Genomic DNA, 24,913 nt, shown 5'->3' with positions numbered 1-24,913 from the left:
GAATTTTCTCCAACTCCATATCCAACAGAGGACTAACAGCCAAAATATATAAAGAACTCAAGAACTTAAACATTAAAGAAAAAAAAATCAAATAACCCAATTTAAAATGTGGTACAGATTGAAACAGAATTCTCAATAGAGGAATCTCAAATTGCTGAGAAACACTTAAAGTACTGTTCAAGATCCTTAGTCATCAGGGATCAAAATGACTCAGAGATTTCACCGTATTTCTGTCAGAATAGCTAAGTTCAACAAGTGATAGCTCATGCTGGCGAGGATGTGGAGTGAGGGAAACATTCCTCCACTGCTGGTGGGAGTGCACTTGGGAAATCAATATGGTAGTTCCTCAGAAAATCTGGAATAAATCTACTTCAAGAGCCAGCTATATCATTTTGGACATATACCCAAAGGACATCCATCCTACCACAAGGACACTCGCTCAACTCTATTTGGGTGGCTTTATTCATAATAGCCAGAATCTGGAAACAACTGAGATGTCCCTTGACTAAGGAATGGATAAAGAAGACATAGTACATCTACACAAGGTAGTATTACTTAGCTGTTAAAAACTGACATCATGAGCTTTGCAAGCAAATAGATGCGACTAGAAAAAAAAAATCATCCTGAGTGAGGTAACTCAGACCCAGGAAGACCAATATGGCATGTATTCACCTATAAGTGATATTGACTGTTATATAAATGATAATCAAGCTACAATTTATAGATCCAGAGGGGTTAGGTAAAGAGGAGGACTCTAGAGGGGGAAACATGGATCTCCCTAAGAGAGGGAAATAGATTTTGCAGATGGACTGGAAGAAGTAGGGAGGAGAGTGGGAGGGGCAGCAAGGGATGAAGGGAGAGAGTGCAGAAGAGACATCTAGGATTGGGGGATGTTTGGGGGTGGTGGTGTGAAAGCCTAGTGCCGTGGAAACTTCTTGGAATCTAGAGGGTGACCCTAGTGAGGACTCCTGATAATGGAGGACACAGAGTCTGAACTGGCCATCTTTTGTAGCAGACAAGGCTTCAGTGGTGGGACTGGGCTGCATTATGTTGAGTCCATGGAGAAGGGGTCCATGGAGAACCCTAAATAATCCAGGTAGATGGTAGGACAGAAGGCCCTCTCTGAAAAATGACAGCGTGCATGACAGCTTAGAGCAACATTCACACAAGCTCATTGAACATAGGTTGAGACGTGGCTGGCATGGAACCTTTACCCTACGTTCTAATCTCTCTGGTGTGAGCAGGTACTTTGAAAGCTATGGAAAGGGAAACCAAGACACCAACCTGGCCACAAAACCTTCAGCCTACAGTGTGTTCTACCCGGAAACTGTGCTGGCGAAATGGTGGTGCAGAGCTTGTGGGAGTGGCCAACTGACGTTTAGTGACGTCTGTGATTGCTAATGGTATTCTCCTACACTCACAGATCAGTGCCTTGTCCAGTTGCCATCAGAGGCTTTCTCTGGCAGCAGATGGGAGCAGATGCAGAGAGAATCAGCCAGACATCAGGCGGAGAGGAAGTCTAAATTGGAGATCGCCATCGTGTCCCTCCCCTCGGAGATCTGGGAATCCCAGGGAAGAGAGGGAGGGAAGACTGTAGGAGTCAGAGGGGATAGAGGACACCAGAAGAGCATGGCCCACCTGCCGAGAACCAGTCTAGGCTTGGGGGGAAGCTCTGAGAAAAAGGGTGTCTGGGAGCATTAAAAACAAATGACTTGAAGGCAAATCGTGGGTCCAAGCTGATGGCCTATGTTCTGCGGGAGACGGCTTTCTAGCCTGCTTTCTCTCTGATCTGCTTTCTTTCTTTCTCTGGAGACTTCTAGACAGCTCCCCCACCCCCTACAATCTGCCGAGACAGTTCTCCAAATAGTTCTTCCTCGCTATTCTAAACAATTCTCTGGATAGCTCATCTCCTGCAGACTGTAAGCCCAGCCTTTTATTTTACATATTAATCCAGTCATTTACTCCAGGTGAGACACAGATCGATGCAAAAGCAAGAAGTTTATTTTCGGCACCTCAGGGTCGACCTTCAATTAGTCCCTCAAGGCGTGTGACTAGAAGGCGACCCCAAATGGCTATTACAAGCGGTTTTATACTTTTTAGGGGCACAGGTTCCATCAGCAAGGTTACAGTTAAAACTTATTGGCTAAGCATATTAACCTTTAAATGTATTGGCTAGCAAGCATCAGTCAGTACATTCTGAGAATTTTATACTCAAGGATGTTCCTGTGGGTGGAGAATGGAACTTGCCTTGCCTTGACCTCAGTCGGGTGGGTGTAAGGCTGGCGAAAGCCCCTAGGGTCCTTCAATTGTATGAGAGAAGACTCTATTTACAATAAAAATCAATAAAAAAAAAAAAAATGAAAATGGTGACCGTGAGGCCTTCCACGGACTCTGGGAACTGGAAGTAGGTGGCAAAAGTGGGTAAGAGATTCATTCTTCACCATAAATTTTCATACATTTCAAATTTTAAAACTTGTATATGTGTGTGTGTGTGTGTGTGTGTGTGTGTGTGCGCGCGCGCGTGCGTGCGTGCGCACATGCGCGCGCATGCACATGCGTCTGTGTGGCAGAGCTCCATGTCTGCTGACTTCCACTATCTTTTGAGACAAGGTCTCTCACTGAACCCAGGTACTCACCAATTGTCTAGGCTGCTCCATGCGTACTTCCAGGGCAGTGGTTCAGAGGCTGTGTTCTGGGCCTACTCTAAACCCCTACCCAGCATCACCATTGTAAGCTTCTTGATGTGCCCTGACAGGGCTGCAAAGCATGTGGTGTGTTAACAGCACCTCCTTACGAAGCTACTGTTGAGAAAAGATGGCGCTTGCCTGCTGTCGACTCTCTGCCTTGCACCCGTGTGCTTCTGTTGCAGGAGCACTGGTCTGGGAGGGGCCCTCCCTACCCTGCCCTGCGCTACCCTGCCCTAACCAGCAAAAATATCACATTGGGTGATTTCACACACCCCTGGAGTAAGGGGGCCGCAGGAGAGGACAGACTTTCCAGCTCCAAACTCAGGCTAGACCACTTCCGTCAACTCTGTCCCCATGTCATTCACCGCTTCCACTCTTGTCTCTACCTATGAGCCCAGGCAGCGAGATGTCTTTTCTCTTGTGCGGGACTTGACTTTCTAACCCAAGAGGCTGTGGAAGGCAGAAAACTATTGGATCTCCTTTTACTCTGTCCCGTAAACGTACACGACCGTGTGTTGCTGGCTGCTCACGGGGATCCAAAAGTGAAAGAGGTTTCCAGCCTCCAGCTGCTCAGTATCCTGGGACAAACATGTCCCCAGAAATTCCATTACGGTGAGAGTTTTGTAACCACGGGGAGATGAAAGGCAGCTTGGCCATCACTGACATTTCATAATGGGAAATGTAGCCGTGGAAAGGCATTTCCTGATCCTTGTTTGGCGCAGAGAGGAAGAACAGTTTGTTTCAATGTTCCCTGCTTTCAAAAAAAAAAAAAAAATGTGGGAAGCGCGTTCATTTTCATTGAGAAGAAGAAACTGGAAACTCCAGATGTTAAACAAATAGGAAGGTTTATTTGTTTATTTATTTATTTTACACGCCGTGGAGCCAGTTACTGATTACGAAGTCCCAAGTGGGCGTAGTGTGTTTGATGGGAGGCTGGGCTATGTGACATCCCAGGCTTTCCTCTTCATTCTGGCTCCAAGACTCCAGCCCAGCGATGTGTCCTGGCCTCTGGGGGACATGCTTCTGGTTGTGGGGATCACTTTTATGGCTCAGCATTGGAAGATCAGGTAAGTCAAGGGTTTGAGCCTTGGGTGGAATCTTTTTTCTTAAACTGCGCTCTTACATAGCCTGACTTTGGAAGGTCCCCTAAAAGTTCTCTATCTCTGGCGGTAATTTTAAAAGAAAGGGGGGAAAACCCTCTTACCAAAATGGGAATTAATGGTGAGACCAGTGCCTTCTTCTCAGGGCACCCAAACTGAACTTCCCCCATCTCCTGACTCATTTGTCTAAAATTCGACTTACAACCCTTTTCACCTTGTACAAGCCAAGGTGACTTTAACAAAATAACCTTCGAGTAACTCTCAATACTTATTTCCATCCTCCCGATGGCCACTGTTTCAAGATGTAGCTAATTTAAGTTTGCCAAATTAACTTTTGGAAAACGTTAAGAACAATTTTGTCATGTGTGGGACACACACACACACACAAACACACACACACACACACACACACACATTCTCTCTCTCTCTCTCTCTCTCTCTCTCTCTTACACGCATGTATTCACATATGCATGTAGACACACATGCACATGCACACCACACTCGCCTGCACACCCAGGGAGCAGCGCAATCGCAAGCGTCTCCTCTGGCCACCTCCCAACAACAGACTGCTTCTCTGGCTTTCCCTAAGGTGTTTCTCAGCTGCTGAACGTCCACTGGGAGTTGCTCAGATCTATCCTTCTCCTCTTGTGAGGGGTCTTTCCTGCTTGCAGCAATTCACTGCGCTGCTCGGCATGCCTTCCCTGGTACAAAGTCCAGATCACAGGGATCTATTCTCTCCTTACAGCCGAGGCAGCTTTTCCTCCGCTTCCTGTGGGTTTTTATCTCCCTCGGTTGTTTGTTTCTATAAAGGGGAGAGTTTGGGGCTCCAGTCTATCGCTCTGTATTTAGCGCATGCTCGGTGAATGGTACCGTACTGCTGCCCCGTAGGCAGCAAGGCTACCTGAGGGAGTAGACGATGAGTCTACAGACACGGTGTGAGTTTATCGATCTGTCTTCGTGTCTTAGCTGCAGGGCTTTGAAGAAGTGACTTCTTTAAGTACCACACACTAACCGATTGCTCCACTGGAGCATCCGGAAGTGACTTTCCTTAATCCGTCCTTGGAGATTATTCTTACCAAACTGGGATGCTGTAAAGGACTGCAGGCAGTGTGTGTACACTCGGACCTGTGACAGTCGCTTATATTCGGGTGATTTTATTATTAGTGAATAGTTGATGGGAGGAAGGGGGACAGAATTGTCACCAGCCACTGTAGGAAAAAGATAGGATGTATCCCAGATGCTCCTAGAAGAGCTGTGGGTGGCGTACCAGCTGGTAAGGGTGCGCGCGCGTGCGCTGTTGGGAGAGGCAGTCCTGTAGGCTCCTTCGCTGCTTCAGAGCTACTCTCTCCCTGCTGAGGGGCCGGAGGTGTTCACTGGCAGGCCCAAATTGAAATTTCAGGGTGGGAAGACTGGAAGAGAACTGTCCCCAGACTTTCTTTGCAATCTTACCTGGTAGCAAGCTTGTGGTTCTAGATAAGACAGAAGGAGATCAGAAGCCTCGAGCCAGGCTATCGGGTTGCGGTTAGGTCAGTTCACAACCTGGGTGGGATTCCAGATGTCCGTGCAGAGGAAGCTAGCGCTTGCTAGCAATGTCTTCAGAGCCCTTACCCCACCGGCTTGCCTTTATCTGCTGTCATCTTCCTTCAGACAGACCTGACAGGCTCAAGGTTTTCTATTTCCCAGAAACTCCCTGACCTTTCCGCCTTAACTAAGTTACTGCTGCCAACAAGGACAGTGTGTACTGGGTTAACACTTCCTGTTCTTTAAAGTGGGCGATTTGGGAAAGCCGGTAGGTTAGGAGTGATAGAAAAAGAAAGCTGTAGTCCCTGTACGTTCACCACGGGGGCCCGAGGCAAAGGGAAGAAAGAGCTCATGAGCAAGAGTCATGAACGGAGGAGGGTACCAATGTGACTCTCCACCAAGACGGTCCCTCTGTCGCCCACCCTGCTGTCTTGACTGGGCACCTGCACAATTCTTCATGGCAGTCCAGGTGATGGTCTCAGGTGTTTTCTTTCTTTAAATATATATATGGAGAGAGAGAGAGAGAGAGAGAGAGAGAGAGAGAGAGAGAGAGAGAGAGAGAGAGAGAGGTGCACGTCGAAGGACAATTTATTGGGCTGACATCGTGCCCATTGGTTCTCTCTCCCAGCCTTGCAGATCTCAGGGATCCAACCCAGGTCATCGAGCTGGGTGAAAAGCCACCTTAAGTGCTAAGCCACGGTCCCTGAGTGTTTTCTCAGTCAGACGGCTTTACAGGTTTTTCTCTCAGCACCACAGGCCTCACACTCATACTCTGACTTCCCTGAAAGTCTTGTGTTTATTTCTTCTTTTTCTGAGAAACCTTTGCGTTTTTGACAGTAGCTGTGGCTGGCATCTTATCCCTGAACCCTTAGAACCTGGAGCTTTGACTGCTTAGGGGGAAACAGCTGGGCGTGGGCCTCACTTTCATTTCCTGACATTTATCTAGGCTAGCTAAATGATCCGGGCCCCAAAAGAGTACCCTATCCCTCCCAAAAGGGGGGCCCTTCATTAGTTACTGCTGACAAGGTGAGCCACAGACCACAGTGTTCAGTGGGGAGACAGAAGGTTTGTCAGAGTGTTAGAAAGCTCAGGGCCTGCCCAGCCCAAGTTAGGCTGGGCAAACTGAGGAGAAGCAGCCAGGATGGCCTGAAGTACCCACCTCTCAACAGCCAGCTCAGGTGATAGATACCTCAGGATTGCCTGAGGTACCCACCCCTCAACAGCCAGCTCAGGTGATACCTCTCCTGCATGTCTGGCAGGAGCCTAGCTATGGTGGGAGTCCCCACCTTTCTCCCAGTCTGCAGTGTCCTCAAAGCAAAACCATGAGGGAGGGAGCCCACGACTTGGAACACAGGCATCTTCTGCAAGCTCTGCACTTGGACAGCCAACATTTACCTCATCCTTCCTACTGCGTATGCTACAAAGATGAACAACCAAATAAAGTGAAAGCCACAATTTCTAAGATTTAAACGGCAAGGAGGCACGAAACTCTATAAAAGTGTAGCTCAGAAGATATAGTGTGACCCTACTATGAACATTTCATATGTGTAGAATATTTTTATAAATATAAATATATATTCGGGCCTTGCGTGGAATCCTCCCTGTGGTGATTAGCTCTTCCCTAGCTTGTGTGAGACCTGTGGATTAATCTAGACCAAAATAAATATTCATTCGCCTTAACCCAAAAGAAAGATTTGGTGGTCTTGGGACAGTAACTCTTTCATGGCTTCTAAACAGACAGGATTCCAGGTAGAGCATCCGGAATGAGGGTGAGGTATTCTCACTTTCGGCTGTACTGAGCCCCATCTAATCTACCAAGCCCCCCTCTTCTCTTGGACAAGAGCCTTTTCAGCATCAGACTCTCACTCTCAGTCTTTATTTCGGGCCCACGTTAGTGCAGTGACTCATGAACGGTGGCTTGGTCATTCCTTACCAGAGTATGATCCCAGGGAGGGCAAAATTCTGTCTTCGCTCTTACATCATTTCCTCTTGGTATAGCGAAGATGAAGAGCAAGGTCGCGGGAGTGTTCTTGAAATCCACTCACCCCGGAGAACTGGCTGGTTGCCGGCTTTGAGGGGCATCCATCCACCATTTGGAATGGAGTACACCTCCTTGCTTTAGCTAAGGAGATCCTCCAGTGGACTTTAGAGGGTGACGACTGCGACAGTCGTGAAGCACGTTTGGGATCTGAAACTCTCCAACTAGCCAGAGTCAAGGGGGCTGGAGCAGGGGCGGGGCTGTGTACAGCAGGGTGATCGGAATTCCGCTCAAGGTAGCTTCCGTTCTGCGTGCCTGACCCGAGGAGCTCTGTGTGAACTTGAGAAGGAAGAAGACAGAGTGGCTCTCCTCCACGCTCAGGAATTACGTCACTTGACTTCCGTCCTTGTCACCTGCCAGAGCTGTTGTCTCTCAACTTCCCACGTTCCCTTTATCATGGCCTAGAACTCTTGTTTTCCCAAGAGGAAAACTGAAGGTGCAGCCCCAGAGGAACGTCGTGGGCAGAGAACAGTCGGATGTCGACCCCTCTTCCCCCTGAATGAGAGTCGGACACCGTCTCTGGTTGCACGATTGAATTCCAGGTTCCTTTTATGAAGGAAGCTTCATAAAGCCCTTCGTGTGCCCGGAACTCTGGGTCTGCTTAAAAGAGAATTTTTGGTCCCCAAAGCCTAATGGCTTTGTCAGAGTTAATCACCTCAGAGAAAGACTGCGCCAGAATCAAGAAGCCCGAGGACCGGTTCTTCATTACCAGGGAATTTGGGCCCCGTTATCTAGAGCTCCTCTACCACCTTCCATTTCTTCTTACAAGAGTATCCTGGAATGGCATCTAAGGTCTTTCTTCCCATCAGCCACTTCTCTTTTCTCTGAAGAGGCTTGAGTTCTGAGTTGGTTGACATATTCTTCAAGGCCTAGTGCTTTTAAGTTTGCAGAATAGATTTTTTTTTCCTCTCTTTGGTTAAATTCTAGGTATTTTCCACTACAAAACCATATAAATATATGCTCTATGCCTGTTCAGATTAAACTTTTCTCGGAAGGTAGAAAAAAAAAAGTAACAAAACGTGTGCAGACATTGCCTCTGGGGAGGGGGTGTGTGGAGAGATAAATTTGAGATTTTTTTAATTTTATTCTGAAAGGACAAACAGGCATTTTCTATATTGATAGATTATATATTACTGCCTGCACCCCCTTTGCACTGTTTTGAATTATTTACTTTTTACATCATAGAAAGGGCTGGACAGGTGGCTCAGTGGTTATACACACTGGCTGCTCTTGCAAAGGACCATGGCTGAGTTCCCAGTACCTAGATGGTGGTTCACAAGTGCTTATAGTTCCAATTTGAAGGCATACAGCAACCTTTTCTGGACTCTTTGGGCTCTGGGAATGCAAGTGCCACATAGACATGTAAGCACTCACACATACATATAAAATAATAACAAATCATTCAAGAAAGGACAAAAGTTAGAAAATATTTAAAATTTTTACATAAAATTCATGTAAAACTGTGATAGATAGATGGGGGAACACTGCTTACGGGCAACCAGACACAGAGTTTAAGCTTTCCCAGGCTTCCTTCCATTTATTCTTTGCTCTTTTAAATGTGAATGTAATAAAATTATAAAATAAGGATGTAAGACAATTTAGTAAAAAAACAAAAATGACAGCCTTTTACCAACCTTCTAACCATCCGAGCAAATGGACAAACACGAGGTTCTTTTTGCTTCAGATCCTCTTTGATCTATTAAACATTGCTGGCTATGAAATTACAAACACACACACTACTTCTTCATTTCTGTCCACTGAAACACAGCTGGACCATCCCCACATGTTTTTCTGTCATGCACATTGCCACAGTGGGACACATGTAAGACTGACTTCTGAGAATGGAGCCACTGCATCCTGGTTCGGTGGCCTTCTGTCTTTAATATCAAATTGTCCTCCAAGGTCCTTTACCCATGTTATAACCCACCTACAGCATATAAAATCTCCTTTCTTTTCCCGCTAATACTCTGGAGTATTGTATTACACAGTATAACTATGTAACACATAGTCATATATATACATAGTATAATCTATGCCAGAGTGATCCCTATCATAGATTTCTTTAATTCTTGTTTTTCACTCTAAGAGTTTTTGATCTGAGTACGCAAACTCCTTTAGCTCTGATAATTACCTCTATAATATTTTTCCTCTCATTGTCTTATTGTGTTTTGAGACATATGAGCCCTGGTTGGATGGACTTGCCATGTGTGTGGATCAGGCTAGCCTTGAACTTGCTTTGATCCTTTTGTTTCTGCCCCGTAAGTCAGTAGGCCACCACATCCGGTGCCACCCTCTTTCTTCTGAGAACCATTACTATGTAAGATGAGCACTGCTCCCTTTGGGATTTGCTTTTGTTTCTTAGTGGTGCCATGCATTAAACCCAGGGTTGCACATATTCGCATAGAACCCACGGAGTGTTCTGCTGAGCTACTGCCTCAAGCTTGTGTGTGTGTGTCTGTGTGTGCCTGTGTGCTGTGTGTTTGTGTGTGTGCTGTGTGTTTCTGTGTGTGTGTTGTGTTTCTGTTTGTGTGTCTGTGTTGTCTGTCTGTGTGTCTCTCTGTGTGTCTGTGTGTCTCTGTGTGTGTGTCTGTGTGTCTCTCTGTGTGTGCCTGTGTGTTGTGTGCTGTGTTTCTGTGTGTGTGTTGTGTTTCTGTTTGTGTGTCTGTGTGTCTCTCTGTGTGTTGTGTGTGTCTATGTGTGTGTCTCTGTGTGTGTGTGTCTCTGTGTGTCTGTGTGTGTGTGCCTGTGTGTTGTGTGCTGTGTGTTTCTGTGTGTGTGTTGTGTTTCTGTTTGTGTGTCTGTGTTATGTGTCTGTGTGTCTCTCTGTGTGTCTGTGTGTCTCTCTGTGTGTGTGTCTCTGTGTATCTGTGTGTGTGTGCCTGTGTGTTGTGTGCTGTGTGTTTCTGTGTCTGTGTTGTGTCTGTGTGTCTCTCTGTGTGTTGTGTGTGTCTCTGTGTTTCTGTGTATGTGTCTGTGCGTGTGTGTGTGTGTGTGTGTCTGTGTGTGTGTGTCTGTGTGTGTCTGTGTGTGTGTGTCTGTTTGTGTGTGTGTCTGTTTGTGCGTGTGTCTGTGTGTGTGTCTCTGTGTTTCTGTGTGTGTGTGTGTGTGTGTGTGTGTGTATTGATGCAAGGAACCAAGCTAGGGGTTTGCACTCACTAAGCACACATTTCATTTTGCCTCCAAACTACACACACAGACACACATACACAGCTCCAACACATTTGTATTTTGAAATGCTGTGGAAGATATGCCATATTGGTTCCTTTTTCCTTTTCATGATTATGTTTTTTCAATTGCAAATGAGACAAACTTTTAAAAAATTCTCTCTATAGATCTTAAAATACACCACTGATACCAAGGGTTAAAAAAAGGCAGACGATATTACAAAATGAAAGTGATCATAACAAGAATGGATATAGAAAAAAAAAACCTAATTGGAAAATTGAAATTGAAAATACAAAGAATAAAAAAATGAAAATTAAAAAAAATGTTATAGAGTAAAAATAGGCACAATGACAAGAATGTATACAGGAAAAAAAAACCTAACTGGAAACTGAAACCAAAAATAGAGCAAAGATCACTTCATGCTCAGACAGAGGTTAGTCCAGGGAATAGGGGATTTTAAACGTATAATTTTATTATTACTGTCGTCGTTGTTGTGTATGTGTATATAATGTGTGGAAGGGGTTTGCACTTGTAGATCTGGCGGCTGCTTCTTCTTCTTCTTCTTCTTCTTCTTCTTCTTCTTCTTCTTCTTCTTCTTCTTCTTCTTCTTCTTCTTCTTCTTCTTCTTCTTCTTCTTCTTCTTCTTTCACCTCTGGAGTCTGAAGATTGAACTCAGGTCACCAGACTGAACAGCAGGTACCCTCACCTGCTAAGTCCTCTGGCCAGCCCTCGAGAGACCAGTACTATAAACAGTAGGTGAAGTATTAGTCTATCTCTCACACAAGCAACCTAAAAGGAAAATGTACACACCTCAATCAATTGAAAGCCCAAGCGGCAAATGATATACTTGATGCAGAAGGTCTCTGCAGACTCTGGCAGCAAGGACCTGTCTTTTTCTCTTCCCATCGGAAGGGACTGATGCCCGTCTGTCCTTGATGTTTGGTTCATGAAATGCCTGAGTGAATGGGGAGCCTCAGAGCATGGTTCACTGAGCCAGGTTTTATACTCTTAAATGACTGACAGTTTTAAGAGAGAGAGAGAGAGAGAGAGAGAGAGAGAGAGAGAGAGAGAGAGAGAGAGAGAGAATGTGTTATATGCACAGGTGTTCAGGTGCCCACAGAGGCCAGGAGAGGACATCAGGTTTCCGGGAGTTGGAATTGCAGATGTCCAATGTGGGTGCTGGGAACCAAGTCAGACTCTCTGAAAAGGTTAGTGAATTCTCTTAACCACTGAACTGTCTCTCCAGCCCATGATCAACAAGTTATCACCTGTAAATACTGGCATTTCCCCCTCTCCCCTGTCAAATTCTACAATTTATTTTCAATTTATTGTCTTGTTTCTCTAGCAAGAACCTGGACCTCCAGAATAATATTTAACAAAGGCGACAACATGGGCTGGAGAGATGGCTCAACGGTTCAGAGCACTGAGTTCCAGAGGTCCTGAGTTCAATTCCCAGCATCCATATGGTGGCTCACAACCATGTGTAATGGGATCCGATGCCTACTTCTAGTATGTCTGAAGATAGAGACAGTGTGCTCACATAAAATAAATAAATCTTAAAAAAAAAAAGAACAAAGACGGCAACACAGATAACCCTTTCTTCTTCTCTTCCTTTTCCTCCTCCTCTTCCTCCTCTTCCTCCTCCTTCTCTTCCTCCTCCTCCTCCTCTTCCTCCTCCCTTCCTCCTCCTCCTCCTCCTTTTTGTTATTATTATTTTTTTTTTGGAGGCAGGATCTCTCTGTGTAATTCAAGATTGCCTTGAATTACAATCCTCCTGCCTCAGCCTCCAGAGTACAGAAATTACAGGCATGTGCCACCACACCCTGGAGAACAGGTTGGTTCTCCATTTTAGTTGGAGCTGCAAGAATTGAGAAGAGCTTGTTATTTATATGTCAATATTACCAATCGTACAAACCCTTTATTTCGTGGATTAAACCCTGGTTGACCATGATATATTTTGGGGCCCTTGTTCTTGTTATCCTTGATGGGTTTTGATTTGCTGGTATTTTACCTAGATTCTCTATCTTAATTATTCTTATAGAATGAGTTGGTATTGTTTCCTGTTTTCTGTTTTCTGTGGTAATGTGTAAAACTGAGAAGTTCAGGGTTGGTAGAAGCTCTCTGTAACTCTGTCTAACCTGTTAGGGTTTCTTTCTTTCCTTCTTTCTTTCTTTCTTTCTTTCTTTGATGGATGGTTCGAAAACTACTGTTTCAATTCCTTTCTACTGTAGCTTTAAGTGTGCTATTTTTTCTTTATTTTTTTGACTAAGTTTTAGCAAACTATATATATTTTCTAAGAAAGTATGCAATCATAGAAAATTCTCTAATTTTAATTTCTGGCTGGGTATAAATATGTCCTTTTATGATTTGTAAAAGAAATCAATTGTGTCTGTATTGATTTGTCTTTTCAATCCTTGATACTTTTTACTGGTGATGTCCTCCATTTTTTTTTCTTACTCGGTCTTATCAAAGTACATCTGGTTTATTATTATTATTATTATTATTATTATTATTGTTATTATTATTATTATTATTGGAGAGCCAGCTCTTGGAATGAGCATTTTGTGTGTGGTAGGTACTAGTCTAAGCAGTAGAATAAAGAAAATGGATATGAAACCTTGCCTTGCTTGAGAATCTCCTATAGCGCGGGGAGATGATCAATAAACAGGTGCAGGGTGGATTAGAAAGTGATGATTTCTACACAAGGAAGAAAGATCAGGTTAAGAAAGATTGAAGGCAGGCGGATCTTTGAGTTTGAGGTCTCTCTTGCCCCCAGGACAGCCAGGGCTACACAGAAAGACCCTGTCTAGGAAAAACAAAACAAACTGTAGGTTTAAGTCCCCCGTCCCCCATCCACTCCGCTGGGAAGGCAGAATGAGGGAAATTAATCACCCTTACTCTATGCCCACTGCCTGGCTGGTGCCGAGCTGTGGGAGTTGCTGGACACCGCTCCGTGGGTGGGGAAGCGCTGTCTGTCTGAGCGAGGGACACAGTCAGAGCTAGCTCTGAGGTCCCCTGTTCTTCAAAGAGGCCGGGGTGTCTGGTTCTCAGGCTCTCTAGGAGCCGCAGCTGGGATGCTGGAGAAGAGCTGAGAACAGAGTGGGGCTGGATCTAGCCTGAGGCTGAGGGGGAGAAAGGGGGAGCTCTGGTTGGTCCCTTGGGGAATTCCTTGGTTTGATGGTGGCAGGCTGCAGGCTTGGTGGTGGAGCTGGGAGCACAGGGAGGTCTTCTTCAGAAGATTAGGCGGCAGCTCTGTAGGTGAAGGCCTTCCCTATGGCTCCCCGCAGCAGATCCTGATGAAAAGAGGCAGTCCATGGTTTTAGGGACTTTATTGTTATGGTGGAAAGTGGATGTGTAAAACCATACCCGACTTCTCAGAGTGGGCCTGAGATTAAATACCCTTTGCAGGGAAGAAAAGGTGATTGGCCTTTGGGTACCTCATTATAATGGAGATCTGTCTTGCACCTATGTGACCTGTGGTCACAGTTCTCTACCTGTGAAGGGGCTTGGCTTACGTGACTGATGGTCACAAATCTATGGAGGGCTGCAGTTAGTGACCAGCCTGGTTTCCTGGGACTCGAGCGAAAAGCCTATCGTCCTTTTCAGCGTCACCAGGGTTTAAACCTCAACCAGGAACCAGGGTGCCTTTCACGGTCCCACAACAACAAACAAACAACCAAACAATACCCAAAAGAAAGAAAGATTGAGGGGATGAGAGGCTGAGGTAGAAAGGAGGAGAGAAAATGGCATCTGAGAGACAGGCTTGATGGGGAGGAGGGATTAAACACACGAATGCCTGGCAGAACATTCCAGAAAGAGACAACAGCAAGGGCTTCTCACCGGAGGGAGAACAAAGGGGACACCTGGCTGGAACAGAGTGTGCAAAGTAAGTGTAGGGGACACAGAGGTCTTTGTGTGCACAGACATGCGGAAGGGGGATCCCAAGGACTCACTGGAGGGTCTATATGTCTTAGTTACAATTGCATCTAGAAATTGGGTCTGTGTTAACTTTTCCTGTGAAGGGGCACCTGATCAATCCATACTGGGTCATCAGAAACCCACTGTAGTTTTAAAAGCTGTATGATGAGGCTCGATCAATGATCCCCACGTGGTGGTGGGGTGGGGTTCCACTTTCTTATAACTCTCCGATGTAGAACTGTTACATGCATTTGTTGTAATGTATCTCTTCCCCACGGAATGTATGAAAGTCCTGAGACAAGATGGGGCATGCCTTGCTAAAGAAGTATCTTTGTCAGTTCAATTTAACACATCAGTACTTTTTAAAGAATGCCATTGGCCTCCAACAGCTTGAACACGTGGGCCCCTAGACATCTGCCAGGGTGGAGATTCTTGTTCTTGGCTAATCCGGAATCACCTGCCCGGGTGTCTAGAATGCCTCTAAAAGGGAGTTGTCTATGCATAAGGTCAACACAGGACATCCACCCACTGATAACCATCTTGTCTATAAAGCTAGGAATTTAATGCCATTTCAGGAAATCCTGTTCCTCCTAAATCACTGGATACACTCTTGAGACCAGTTTATATTTTGTTGTTGTCTGGGTCACAAATTTGGATCAACATTCCTTAGCCTAACACTTTCCCTTTTTACTTCACGGGCAAAGGCAAAGAACTAGATTACTAGATATTAATTAATTAATTAGTTAATTTGCATTCATTTTCCTGAGGTCCTTTACTCCTCCATTCCAAGCAGGGTCTCCCTTGAGAAGTTGTTTGAGTAGCTTCTGCAGCGTGAGAGGAGAGCTGAACTGACAGCTGTCCTGACGTTGCGTGGCTGACCCCCAGTCAGAGAAACCCCTGCGTGTTGTTTGTGTCATCGGCCCTCTTTGGTGGCTCTATCAACCCTGAGCTGCCTGACCAGGGTATCTGCTACTTCCTGTTGCACTGCTCCGTTAATGAGAGCAAGAATCTCAGGACAGAGCTCGTTAACTTTACGTTTGAAAGTGTCCCGAGAATCCACAGTTAGTCCATGATCAGTCGTTCTCTGGGCTCACAGCACTGAGCCCGACGGCTCTTCTGTATCAAGAGCATTGCTCTGTTGCCCACTCCACGAAGCATGAAGAATTAAAAGGGATGTTATTGTTACCGTTCCTTTCTGCCTGATCACCACATTTGTCACAATATTTTGATTTCCAACGCGACTATTATCCTAGGATTAAGGCAGCTTTACATATTTTCGTATACCCCCAAGGAACAACAATATCCATACTTAAAATTTCCCACATCATATCCGTAAATGGAGCACGCATGCCACTGGCAGAGAAAGATTTTCAGAAATTCTTTAAGAACTCAAAAGCAAATGGCCTTGTTGATGCGCATTTGTATTTTGAGGATTTAACATCACAGACATTTTAAGGACTGTCACGATAGGACATTTGGCCCAATCATTTTCCTGTTGACTATGTCCCTAATTTTTCAAGTAGTCTCTTAAAGTGAGGGAGCATAGACAGCATTTCTAAATCAGATTGACGAGAATGAATACTTGCTGTACATGAATATAAATCTGGGATGTTTAAGGCAAGTGCAACATGTCTAAATCTGTCTCCTTAAATGTAGGAACAGCAGGTCCCTGTGGGGCAGGGATCATGCCAGGAAACTTGGTAGAGTTGAACTGATTGGAGCCCCAGAACCTCTGAGAGGACGGTAGGAGCTTCACCTGCTCCTGTCACATGACCACACTCCCTACATACCACACTACCTACATAGGAACATGACCACTGTCATGTAGATCAGAATAGAGTTCTCCATGGTAACAAGGTATCTAGGGCCGGAGAGATGGCTCAACGATTAAGAGCACTGACTGCTCTTTCAGAGGTCCTGAGTTCAATTTCTAGCAACCACATGGTGGCTCACAACCATCTGTAATGGGGTCTCATGCCCTCTTCTGGTGTGTGTGAAGACAGTGACAGTGTACTTATATATAATAAATCATTTTTTAAAAAATGATGTATCTAGAAGCCCTGAGAGTTTAGCCAATAAGTTTTCCTTCCTGGACATTCCTCCCTGCAAAAACTATTTAATCTCCAGGTCCACCCTGAGGAGGGGGTATGCACCCATTTTCCACCATGAACAATGAACAGTTTGGAGCCAAGGACTGTCTCTTTCATCGAGAACCACCAAGGGGAGCATGGAAAAAGGCCTTTGTCTACAGAGCTGTTCCACCTAACTCTCCTGCAGAAGGCTTCTCTGTGCTCCTAGACAACCAGGACAATCTCAGATGAGCTAAACCAGAGTTCCCCCTCCCCAACCCTAGGTTTGTCCTCAGCTCCTAGGTGACTTCCAGCAGGATCTGGATGTCTAGGGGTCTGAGGATCCCAGTCCCAGCCTTGTTGCAGGCCTGTGAACCCCTGGCCCTCTGTTCTCTACTCCTCTGCATGGTTTCCAGCACTGGCTGGATGCCCAGGAGTTAGGGAACCCCAGCTTTGGCCTCCCACATTTTAGGCTGCATTTTCCCACCCCATGAGTGGTATATCAATGCTTCCCTTGAACCCAGCACGCTGCAGTGGCACAAGGTAAATGCAATTTAGCGCTCCACATTTGGCCTGACTGGTTTCCACATCCCAGCTGCAGGACAAAACATGGAACCACAGTACTCTGCCAAGATGTGTCCTGAGGTCCTCCTCATTGTGGTCCCACTGCACATTACTACAGCCCAGACTGCAAAATAATGACATGAATTTTATCCCCCGTTTCATGGAGATATTTCCTTTTTATATTAGCACCTATGTATTTCCATTTGTCAATGGTTTCTTGTTCAGGAAACCGAGTACTGAATTTTACATTCACTTGTACAAAGTCATGGAGCTGTTACTGAAAATATTTTTGCTTCCTTGGATCTTAACAGATATCTCAATAGCTGTATAACATGCTCTGCCTTAGAGAACTGAGAAGAACTCACACTATTTCACTCTCTCACTTAGGGTTGTGACTCCTTGGATAAGAGGACCAGTCTCCTAGCCTCTGCTTCTATTTAAGGCAAACAAAAACAAACAAAAAAAAACACACAAAAAAAACAAAAAAACAACCTTTTTACCTTCCTTCTCCTAGGATCAAGCCCCACACATTGGGTGCCAGTTTCAGGGACCCCTGTGTCCTTCACGGACAGATGAGGAACAAGTTTCAGAAGACGAGAAGGCAGTTCAGCACAACGCAATTCAGTAGCCAGAGTCTAACCCTGACTGATTTATTTTAGGTAAATTTAAACACAGTACAGTCTGGTGAAAACTATTCTTGTGGTTAACTCGATCCCACACAAACAGCAAAGCATACCTAAATGTCTTTGAGGAACAAAGTCAGATGCCCATGGATCAGACATTAAAACTCTTTGTAAAGTACCTTTCCCTAAAGTACCTATAAATTGACTGGAAAAAACCCTCCAAGATTATGAGAGTGGATCTGGAGGAGGGTCTGCTGTCAGAAAGTCTCCAGCCACACAAGACCACACAAAAGCTACCAGGCTAGAACGCCCATCTGCCCAATGCTTCTGGGAGAAAAACAGGTTTTGCGCTCCTTCCCTTGAAGGAACAACCATTGTGCTTAACAGTCCAAGTTCCCTCAGTGCAGTGGTTCTCAATCTTCCTGATACTGTGACCCTTTACTACAGCCATATTGCTATGATTCCCGCCTCCCCAGCCAAAAATTATTTTTGTTGCTACTTCATAACTGTAATTCTGCTGCCGTTATGAATCATAATGCAAACATCTATGTTTTCTGATGCTAGTAGGAGACCCCTGTGAAAGGGGTTGTTCGACCCCCAAAGGGTTCACGACCCACAGGTTAAGAACCACTGCCTCCTTAGTGCATGTCTGTGAGCACAAAGACCTCTGTGTCTCCAACAAGGAAGGGCTCTCAAGAGGCCGGACAAGATCCTTGAGAGCCCTGTAGTCCGTTCCGAGGACATCACCTTCTATTCTGACTAAAATACCAAAGGCTTTATCGTAGAAGACCGGCCTGACCTGACCAACTTTACCTCGGGGATAATCTTGGCTTCTGTGTAGCAATCAGACCAAGTGTAGTGTAACCCAGAAAAGCAGTGACAACCTATGGCAGTCAACTTGAGAAATGGCCAAGGCTCAACCCTAAGTAATGATTACATAGGTGGGAAGGGTTGGATTCTGAAGATGCGATTCTGATGACAAAGCCAGCAGGGTTTGTTTGCCATTCAGAGGTGAGGAATGAAAAGAATCGAAGAGATTTGGCCTAAACACTGCAATGGCTTGGTTGCTTAGGATAGGGTAAAGAGCTCATGCTTCCCAATTCTTTCGTTTCAACTGTTACCTTCCTGTTTCTTTGTTTTGTCTGGAGTGGCTGTTATTCTTTCCTAAAAGGACGGGCTCTAAACAAACACTTTTCTCTTTTTCCCTTAATATTACACTTAAGACTGTGCACCCCAACCCATTCCTCGAGACACTCTCACTGTATACCTCTGGCTGTCCTGGAACTCCCTTTGTAGACCAGGCTGGTCTTCAACTCACAGAGGTCTGCCTGCATCTGCTTCCTAAGTGCTGGACTTAAAGGTGTACACCACCACTCTTGCCTCAAAATAAACATTTTGAAAGACAAACATTGCAAAGAAGCTATTTGGTTAGTTAAAGTGGGCTTAAAGTCCTTAGTCAGAAGTGAAGGGGCTGCTTCTAGTTGGTCAAGCCTGTTTTGTTTCCAGTTGCACACGTGCTGTATTGAGTTTCCATTTCCTAACATGGGAACTCAATGCCTTGGTCTGAAGCCCTCCCAATAAGTCATACTGAGACTGTAAGTGTTGCATTAGCTACTCTGTACAAATCTTCACACCACTTAGTTTTTATATTCTTCACTCCCCACTATGATTATTCTTTAACAGGTACATTGCTTGAGAGAGTTTTTACACTTCCCATGTATTTTAAAATACATTTTTGTAGGCTTATGTTTTTCAAAACCGACTTTAATAGGGGGTCCTTAAATGCTTTAACCTCCTTTCTAATCCACCACCCACTACAGGTAGTGAAAAAGGAAGGTTTATAGGACAAAGGAATGTGGACCTGTTTAGAAATAGTTCTTTGGGGCGATTCCAGTCTTCATTGTCAGGATATCAGCAGTTCGGTTCACAGGAAACAGCAGCAGTCGCTCCGTTCACTTGCAAACACCATTCACGAATCACTGATGGCAGTTCCAATTGGACTGAGTCTGCGGCAGCAGCAAGAAGTCACCAGAACATTACCAGGAGTTCTTTGGTGCATTTCTCTACTCGAAATCATGACAAATGATGATCGGTGAAGAAGGCAAGGTGAACTTCCTTTACCACAGCATCACCAGCAAAGCCGGTAGAAGACAAGAAAGAGTGACAAGGTGAACCAGTGCGAGAGCATCATCCACCATCTGCTGGGCCCTATTTATGCCCTTTCCAAACACCATGCATCCTCTCAACCGTCCATTCCAATAAAGTATCACATGCCCTACTACCAGGCAGCTTCTAAAAAGCCACAAAATGTCTGCTCTCAGCAAAATACCCCCCCATGTGTCTGCTTCAGTAAAAAAACATTTGCTCACATGCCTGCTTCAGCAAAAACATCCTCTCATAAGACAGTTTCCAGAAGAAAAAAAAATCATGTAACACAACTGAGTCTCCAAACAAACCAGAAATTTCCATCCACACTTTGTGGTTGGTTTCTAATTTTGACATTTATTTAGATAATGTTGTCTGAGTGATATTGATACTTTGATTCTTTGAGGGGTTTTCTGTGTTACCTGAGGCAAGTTACTTTAAGAGAACTGTTACTTAGTTCAAGTTTATTAAGTTTTGGAAGTGCAAATCCAAGACCGAGCAGCCCCACTGGATTGATCTTTTCTTTGAATGGACTGTTAGAATAGAAGCAGGAAGCACGTATTGGAGAAAAATGTTATTATTGGGTTAAGTATAGAAAGAGTTAAAGAGTCCGAGGCCCTACTATGAGCTTCTAGGGCACACATCCAGTGAGCCAAGGACCTCATTAGGTCTCATGTGTTTTTCCTCTAGTCCTGCAGATCAAGAGCAGACCTTTTACAAGTGCTCCACCACTGAGCTACCTTCCCAGTCCTTTGTGTCTTGAGATAAGATTTCATTATTTAGCCCATAGTAAATTGGAATTTACTATATAGCCCTGTCTGGCCCCAAGATCACAATCTTCTGTCTGTTTCTCAAATAGTGCAATTAAATGTGTGTGTGTGTGCCATCACACATGGATGGACTCCATTTCTTAAAGGCACACTGTACCTCTCAATATTGCCATCTTGGGGACATAATGGATTCGGAATGGATTATACTCAAGTTATACTCAAGCCATAGCACTCACTGAAGGGACATATGCTCATTTGAGAGGGTTTAGTTCTGCCAAGTGTAATGTCATGGCACGCATCTTTATCCTGTTATTCAGGAAGCTGAGGCAGCAAGCCTATGGATTTGATGCTCATATGGAGTCCTGTAAGATTCTATCTTTAAAAAAATACTAGGGCTGTGACTCTATCTCAGTGGCCACGCCATTGCCTCACACCACCCTAGGCTCAGGCTACAGTACTACTAAAAACAAAGTGGAGTGTGGGAAGGAAGTGTTCAAAAAAAAAAAAAAAAAGAAAGAAAGAAAATGAACCAATGGTAAAGGCTTTGAACGGCAAATGAAGTAGAACAGGCAGACATCTTCCTCACCTACTGTGGGAGTTCAAAGTGTAGATTGAGAAGGTTGCCACACTCAGAATAGGTTTGGTCCCAGGAGTTTCAAGGACAAGGCTATCTGGAAGGGCTACATCAGAGGCTGGGTCCCAGACTCAGCATCATGATGATGCTATGTGGACGATTCTCTAAGGTTGGGTTCCCAAGATCCACTAACAATAGTTCCACACCCCAGGGATCTGAGGTTCACACTTGTGCGCTCTCTCTCTCTCTCTCTCTCTCTCTCTCTCTCTCTCTCTCTCTCTCTCTCTGTGTGTGTGTGTGTGTGTGTGTGTTTGTGTCACAGTTACTTCTGATAGCATATATAGCTAAGGCAGAATCTAAAGGTGCTGTCATCACTAGAGAAAGGGTCTCCATGAAGACAAGTCTGTGTGATCTTTGTTCCATAGCAGTAATTCTAGGATTACTTCTTCCATGCTGCCATGTCTTGGGTTAGAATGTATCTTGTTTGTACTCCAGTCTGTTCCTGGGAGAAGTTCTGGGAGCTAAGGACCACAGCTCCTCATCACAGGGGTAGACTCATGGATACAAGCTCAGATGACAAGAGCCCTGTGTTCCCTTCAGGAAGGGAAAAGTTTTAGGTTGTGTCTTTTCTGTTTGATGCTGTCAAAAGTCCTTTGGCTCTGGATAAAAACATCCGGGACATTGGAGCATATTGCATCTAAGGAGTACATTGAAAGATGCTTTATTTAAGAAGGTGTGGGTCATGAAGGCTACTCACAGTGTCAAACAGGGTAGGTTCCTGCTGAGGTTCATGAGGGACCTGCCCCAGCTTTCTCCCCTCGATTTCTTCTTGTGCCAGTTCCCCTCATGCTTCCTCTGTTTCTGTCAAAATTTCTCCTTTCTTAAGGACACCAACCACACTGTATTAAAGTCTCATTGTAATTTAACTATCATTATACAAAGTCCCCTTGCATAATGTGGTCACATTCTGAGGTGGACAAACTGAACTCAGGACCTCTGGAAGAGCAGTCAGTTCTCTTAACCGTTGAGCCATCTCTCTGGCCCTTGTCTTAGCTCCTTTTCTCATCACTGTGAGAACATGACTGACACACACAGCTTAAGAGAAGAGGAAGGATTTGATTTGGCTGAGGGCTCAGGAGGGATACGATGCATTGTGGTGGGACGGTACAGCCGTGGAGCACGAGGTGGCTCTGGTCACACTGCATCCAGTCAGGAAGTAGAGAGAGGTGAACGGTGGTACTCATCTGGCCTTCCCTGTTTCACCTCACTAATCGATCTAGGATCCTGGTCTGTGGGATGGTGTTACCCACATTCGGGCTGGTTCCTCCCTTCTCAGCTAAGCCTCTCTGAAATCACCTTCAAGTCAGTCACACACAAAAAGCGTGTCTCCTAGGAGGTTCCAAATCCAGTCGAGTCGACAAGATTGACTTCACTCAGCCCCACCACACACCATTTTCACTACGGTCCTTAACTTCCTCCACCTAACAGTATTCCTATTCCTCTCCGTATTTCACTCTTAGGCGTGAGAATCACGCACAGATTTCTGCTTACAGAACTGATGCAACTTTTGACAAACGAGTGATTGATCCCCGAGCTGGCTGACTCTGGGCTCCTGCTCAGTTCTTCCATGCAGGACATCGTCCTTCTGAAAGGTGTTGACCTCATTCTGAACGCTCTTGTTTTGTGCTTTTACACCCCCCCCCAGGGAACGTACCCCCTACCACCCAACCGAAGTGCACTGACTTCCAGAGTGCCAACCTCCTCAGAGGCACCAACCTCAAAGTCCAGTTTCTCCTCTTTACCCCCTCGGACCCCGGCTGTGGACAACTAGTAGAAGAGGACAGTGACATCCGGAACTCTGAGTTCAATGCCAGTCTGGGAACCAAACTAATTATTCATGGATTCAGGTGAGAGCTCAGCCACCAGTAGGATCTCGGCTAAGAACTCAAGAGGCCGTAGTGCATGGGGAGTCGATGGGGAGATGAAGAGGCACGGGTTTACTGCCCATCGCCACTCTTGCCCTTCAAGGAGCCTCGTGTAAGCCCTGTGCACGCTGCTTCCTCACTCTTCCTGGTACGGACACTAAGTCTCCGCTCAGTCTTTATGACCCTGGACGAGCATCTCTAGTTTCCACATCTGGGTTAAAAAGGAAGGTGGAGGAATAGTCTCACTGGTTCTTGGGCAAAAACCTGCACCGTTATCCCCAGCGTGTGGTCGTAGAGCATGATTCATTTGGGCCATGAGGTCACAGGTTTTACGCAGTCGCTCGGGGATAACAACAAGGTACTTTTTGCCCGAAGTTTTATTTCCTCTTTTCTTTCCTTCACTTTTTTTTCCATGATTTTATGACTTGAGAAACTTTTGTTTATGATGCGGCCTCCATCTTACCCTGAGGTTAGCATTTCCCAGGAACCTGACAGCTCTGTGGTTTCTGATAGCCTACCGTTCAATCCGATCACCACCCTTTCCTTCAAACATCCTTTCCCCCAAAGCCCACTGACAAGACAGAAACTAGAGAGGGTTTTTTGAGACGAGAGGGCCAGAATGACGGCAGGGCATATAGAATTGGGGTTCCAATTGAAGAGGCGCCCCCACAACTTCATATCTGGTCCCTCTCTGCTCCAGGGGCCCAGTCACGTGTACCCTTAGTTACAGTCTTTATTATTTTCCCAGCGCGTATTTGGCCACTGTCCCAGGCAGAGTGTGAGGGAGTCAGAGTGTTCATCGGACAGCCCTTCTATTAAACCTCAGGGGCCACTTTCCCGAGTACATGCCCCGTGGTCTCTCCCGTCTCCTCGTGCGCATGCTCACAGTGACCCACAAAAGGAAGCTGGAATGTCTTTCGACACCATTAAGAAAGCTTTCTGGAGGGCTGGGGATTTAGCTCAGCGGTAGAGCGCTTGCCTAGCCAGCGCAAGGCCCTGGGTTGGTCCCCTAGCTCGAAAAAAAAAAAAAAAAAAAAAAAAGAAAGAAAAGAAAGCTTTCTGGAAAATTCCCAGCATTATCTTTCTAGAAAAGTCTCGTACCGTAGGCTTTAGAAGGACAAGGGCTTGTCTTTATACCTTGGAAATCACCCGGTCTATCCCTTAGGCCCAGAGGTACTCAATAAACATGTTGTCAATGTATGCCAAGGGCATATGAATAAAAGCCTCCTTGAGGTCAGAACCTATACTTTAAAAGGAGAATTCAGACCATGTATTTTTAACTCTAAGGTACAGAGTTGTCTCTCACGCAGCATAGAGAGGGAGCGTGCAGACAGTCTACAGAGCTTTGCACAAAGGGGCAGAGTGAAGGTGGGTGTGGTTGGAATTGGCCATGAGTTGTGAGTTGTACACGCAACGAGGGGCCCTCTCAGATCATTTACATGAAGGCCCCACATGTGCTGGTGACTCGGGAAGGATGTTTCTCCCTCTACTCAAGATACCGTGCAACCGGCTGTCCTTGCCCTTGACTTCTGTAGCTTAGGAGCTCTGGGGTTCCTATCATTAGTTATCAGTTTGGCCAGTCATTTTCCTCCCCTGTGTTGACTCACGTCTAGGGCGTTAGGGACAAAACCTTCTTGGATCAACAAGTTTATCAGAGCTCTCCTGCGGGCAGCGGACGCTAATGTGATTGCAGTGGACTGGGTTTATGGTTCCACGGGCATGTACTTCTCAGCTGTGGAGAATGTGGTCAAGTTGAGCCTGGAGATCTCCCGTTTCCTCAGCAAACTTTTGGTATGTTTGGGAAGGTTCAGGCT

At 45.5% G+C, this 24,913-nt stretch overlaps 1 protein-coding gene across 1 annotated transcript in view; it reads left to right on the top strand.

The window, feature by feature from the left end:
* Positions 1-3,675: 3,675 nt before the first annotated feature.
* Positions 3,676-24,913, top strand: part of Pla1a (phospholipase A1 member A) — a 36,872-nt gene continuing 15,634 nt past the window's right edge. Inside the window, exons 1-3 of the mRNA XM_032900197.1 lie at positions 3,676-3,754; positions 22,880-23,081; positions 24,713-24,890. Of these exons, the coding sequence (XP_032756088.1) occupies positions 3,682-3,754; positions 22,880-23,081; positions 24,713-24,890 (453 nt within the window). The 5' untranslated portion in view covers positions 3,676-3,681. The remainder of the gene's footprint in view (positions 3,755-22,879; positions 23,082-24,712; positions 24,891-24,913) is intronic.

The sequence above is a fragment of the Rattus rattus genome, chromosome 4 (assembly GCF_011064425.1).
Source record: "Rattus rattus isolate New Zealand chromosome 4, Rrattus_CSIRO_v1, whole genome shotgun sequence".
NCBI classification, from domain to species: Eukaryota; Metazoa; Chordata; class Mammalia; order Rodentia; family Muridae; genus Rattus; species Rattus rattus.
Note: the sequence above shows the minus strand (reverse complement) of the source record. Positions and strands in the feature narration are given on the sequence as shown.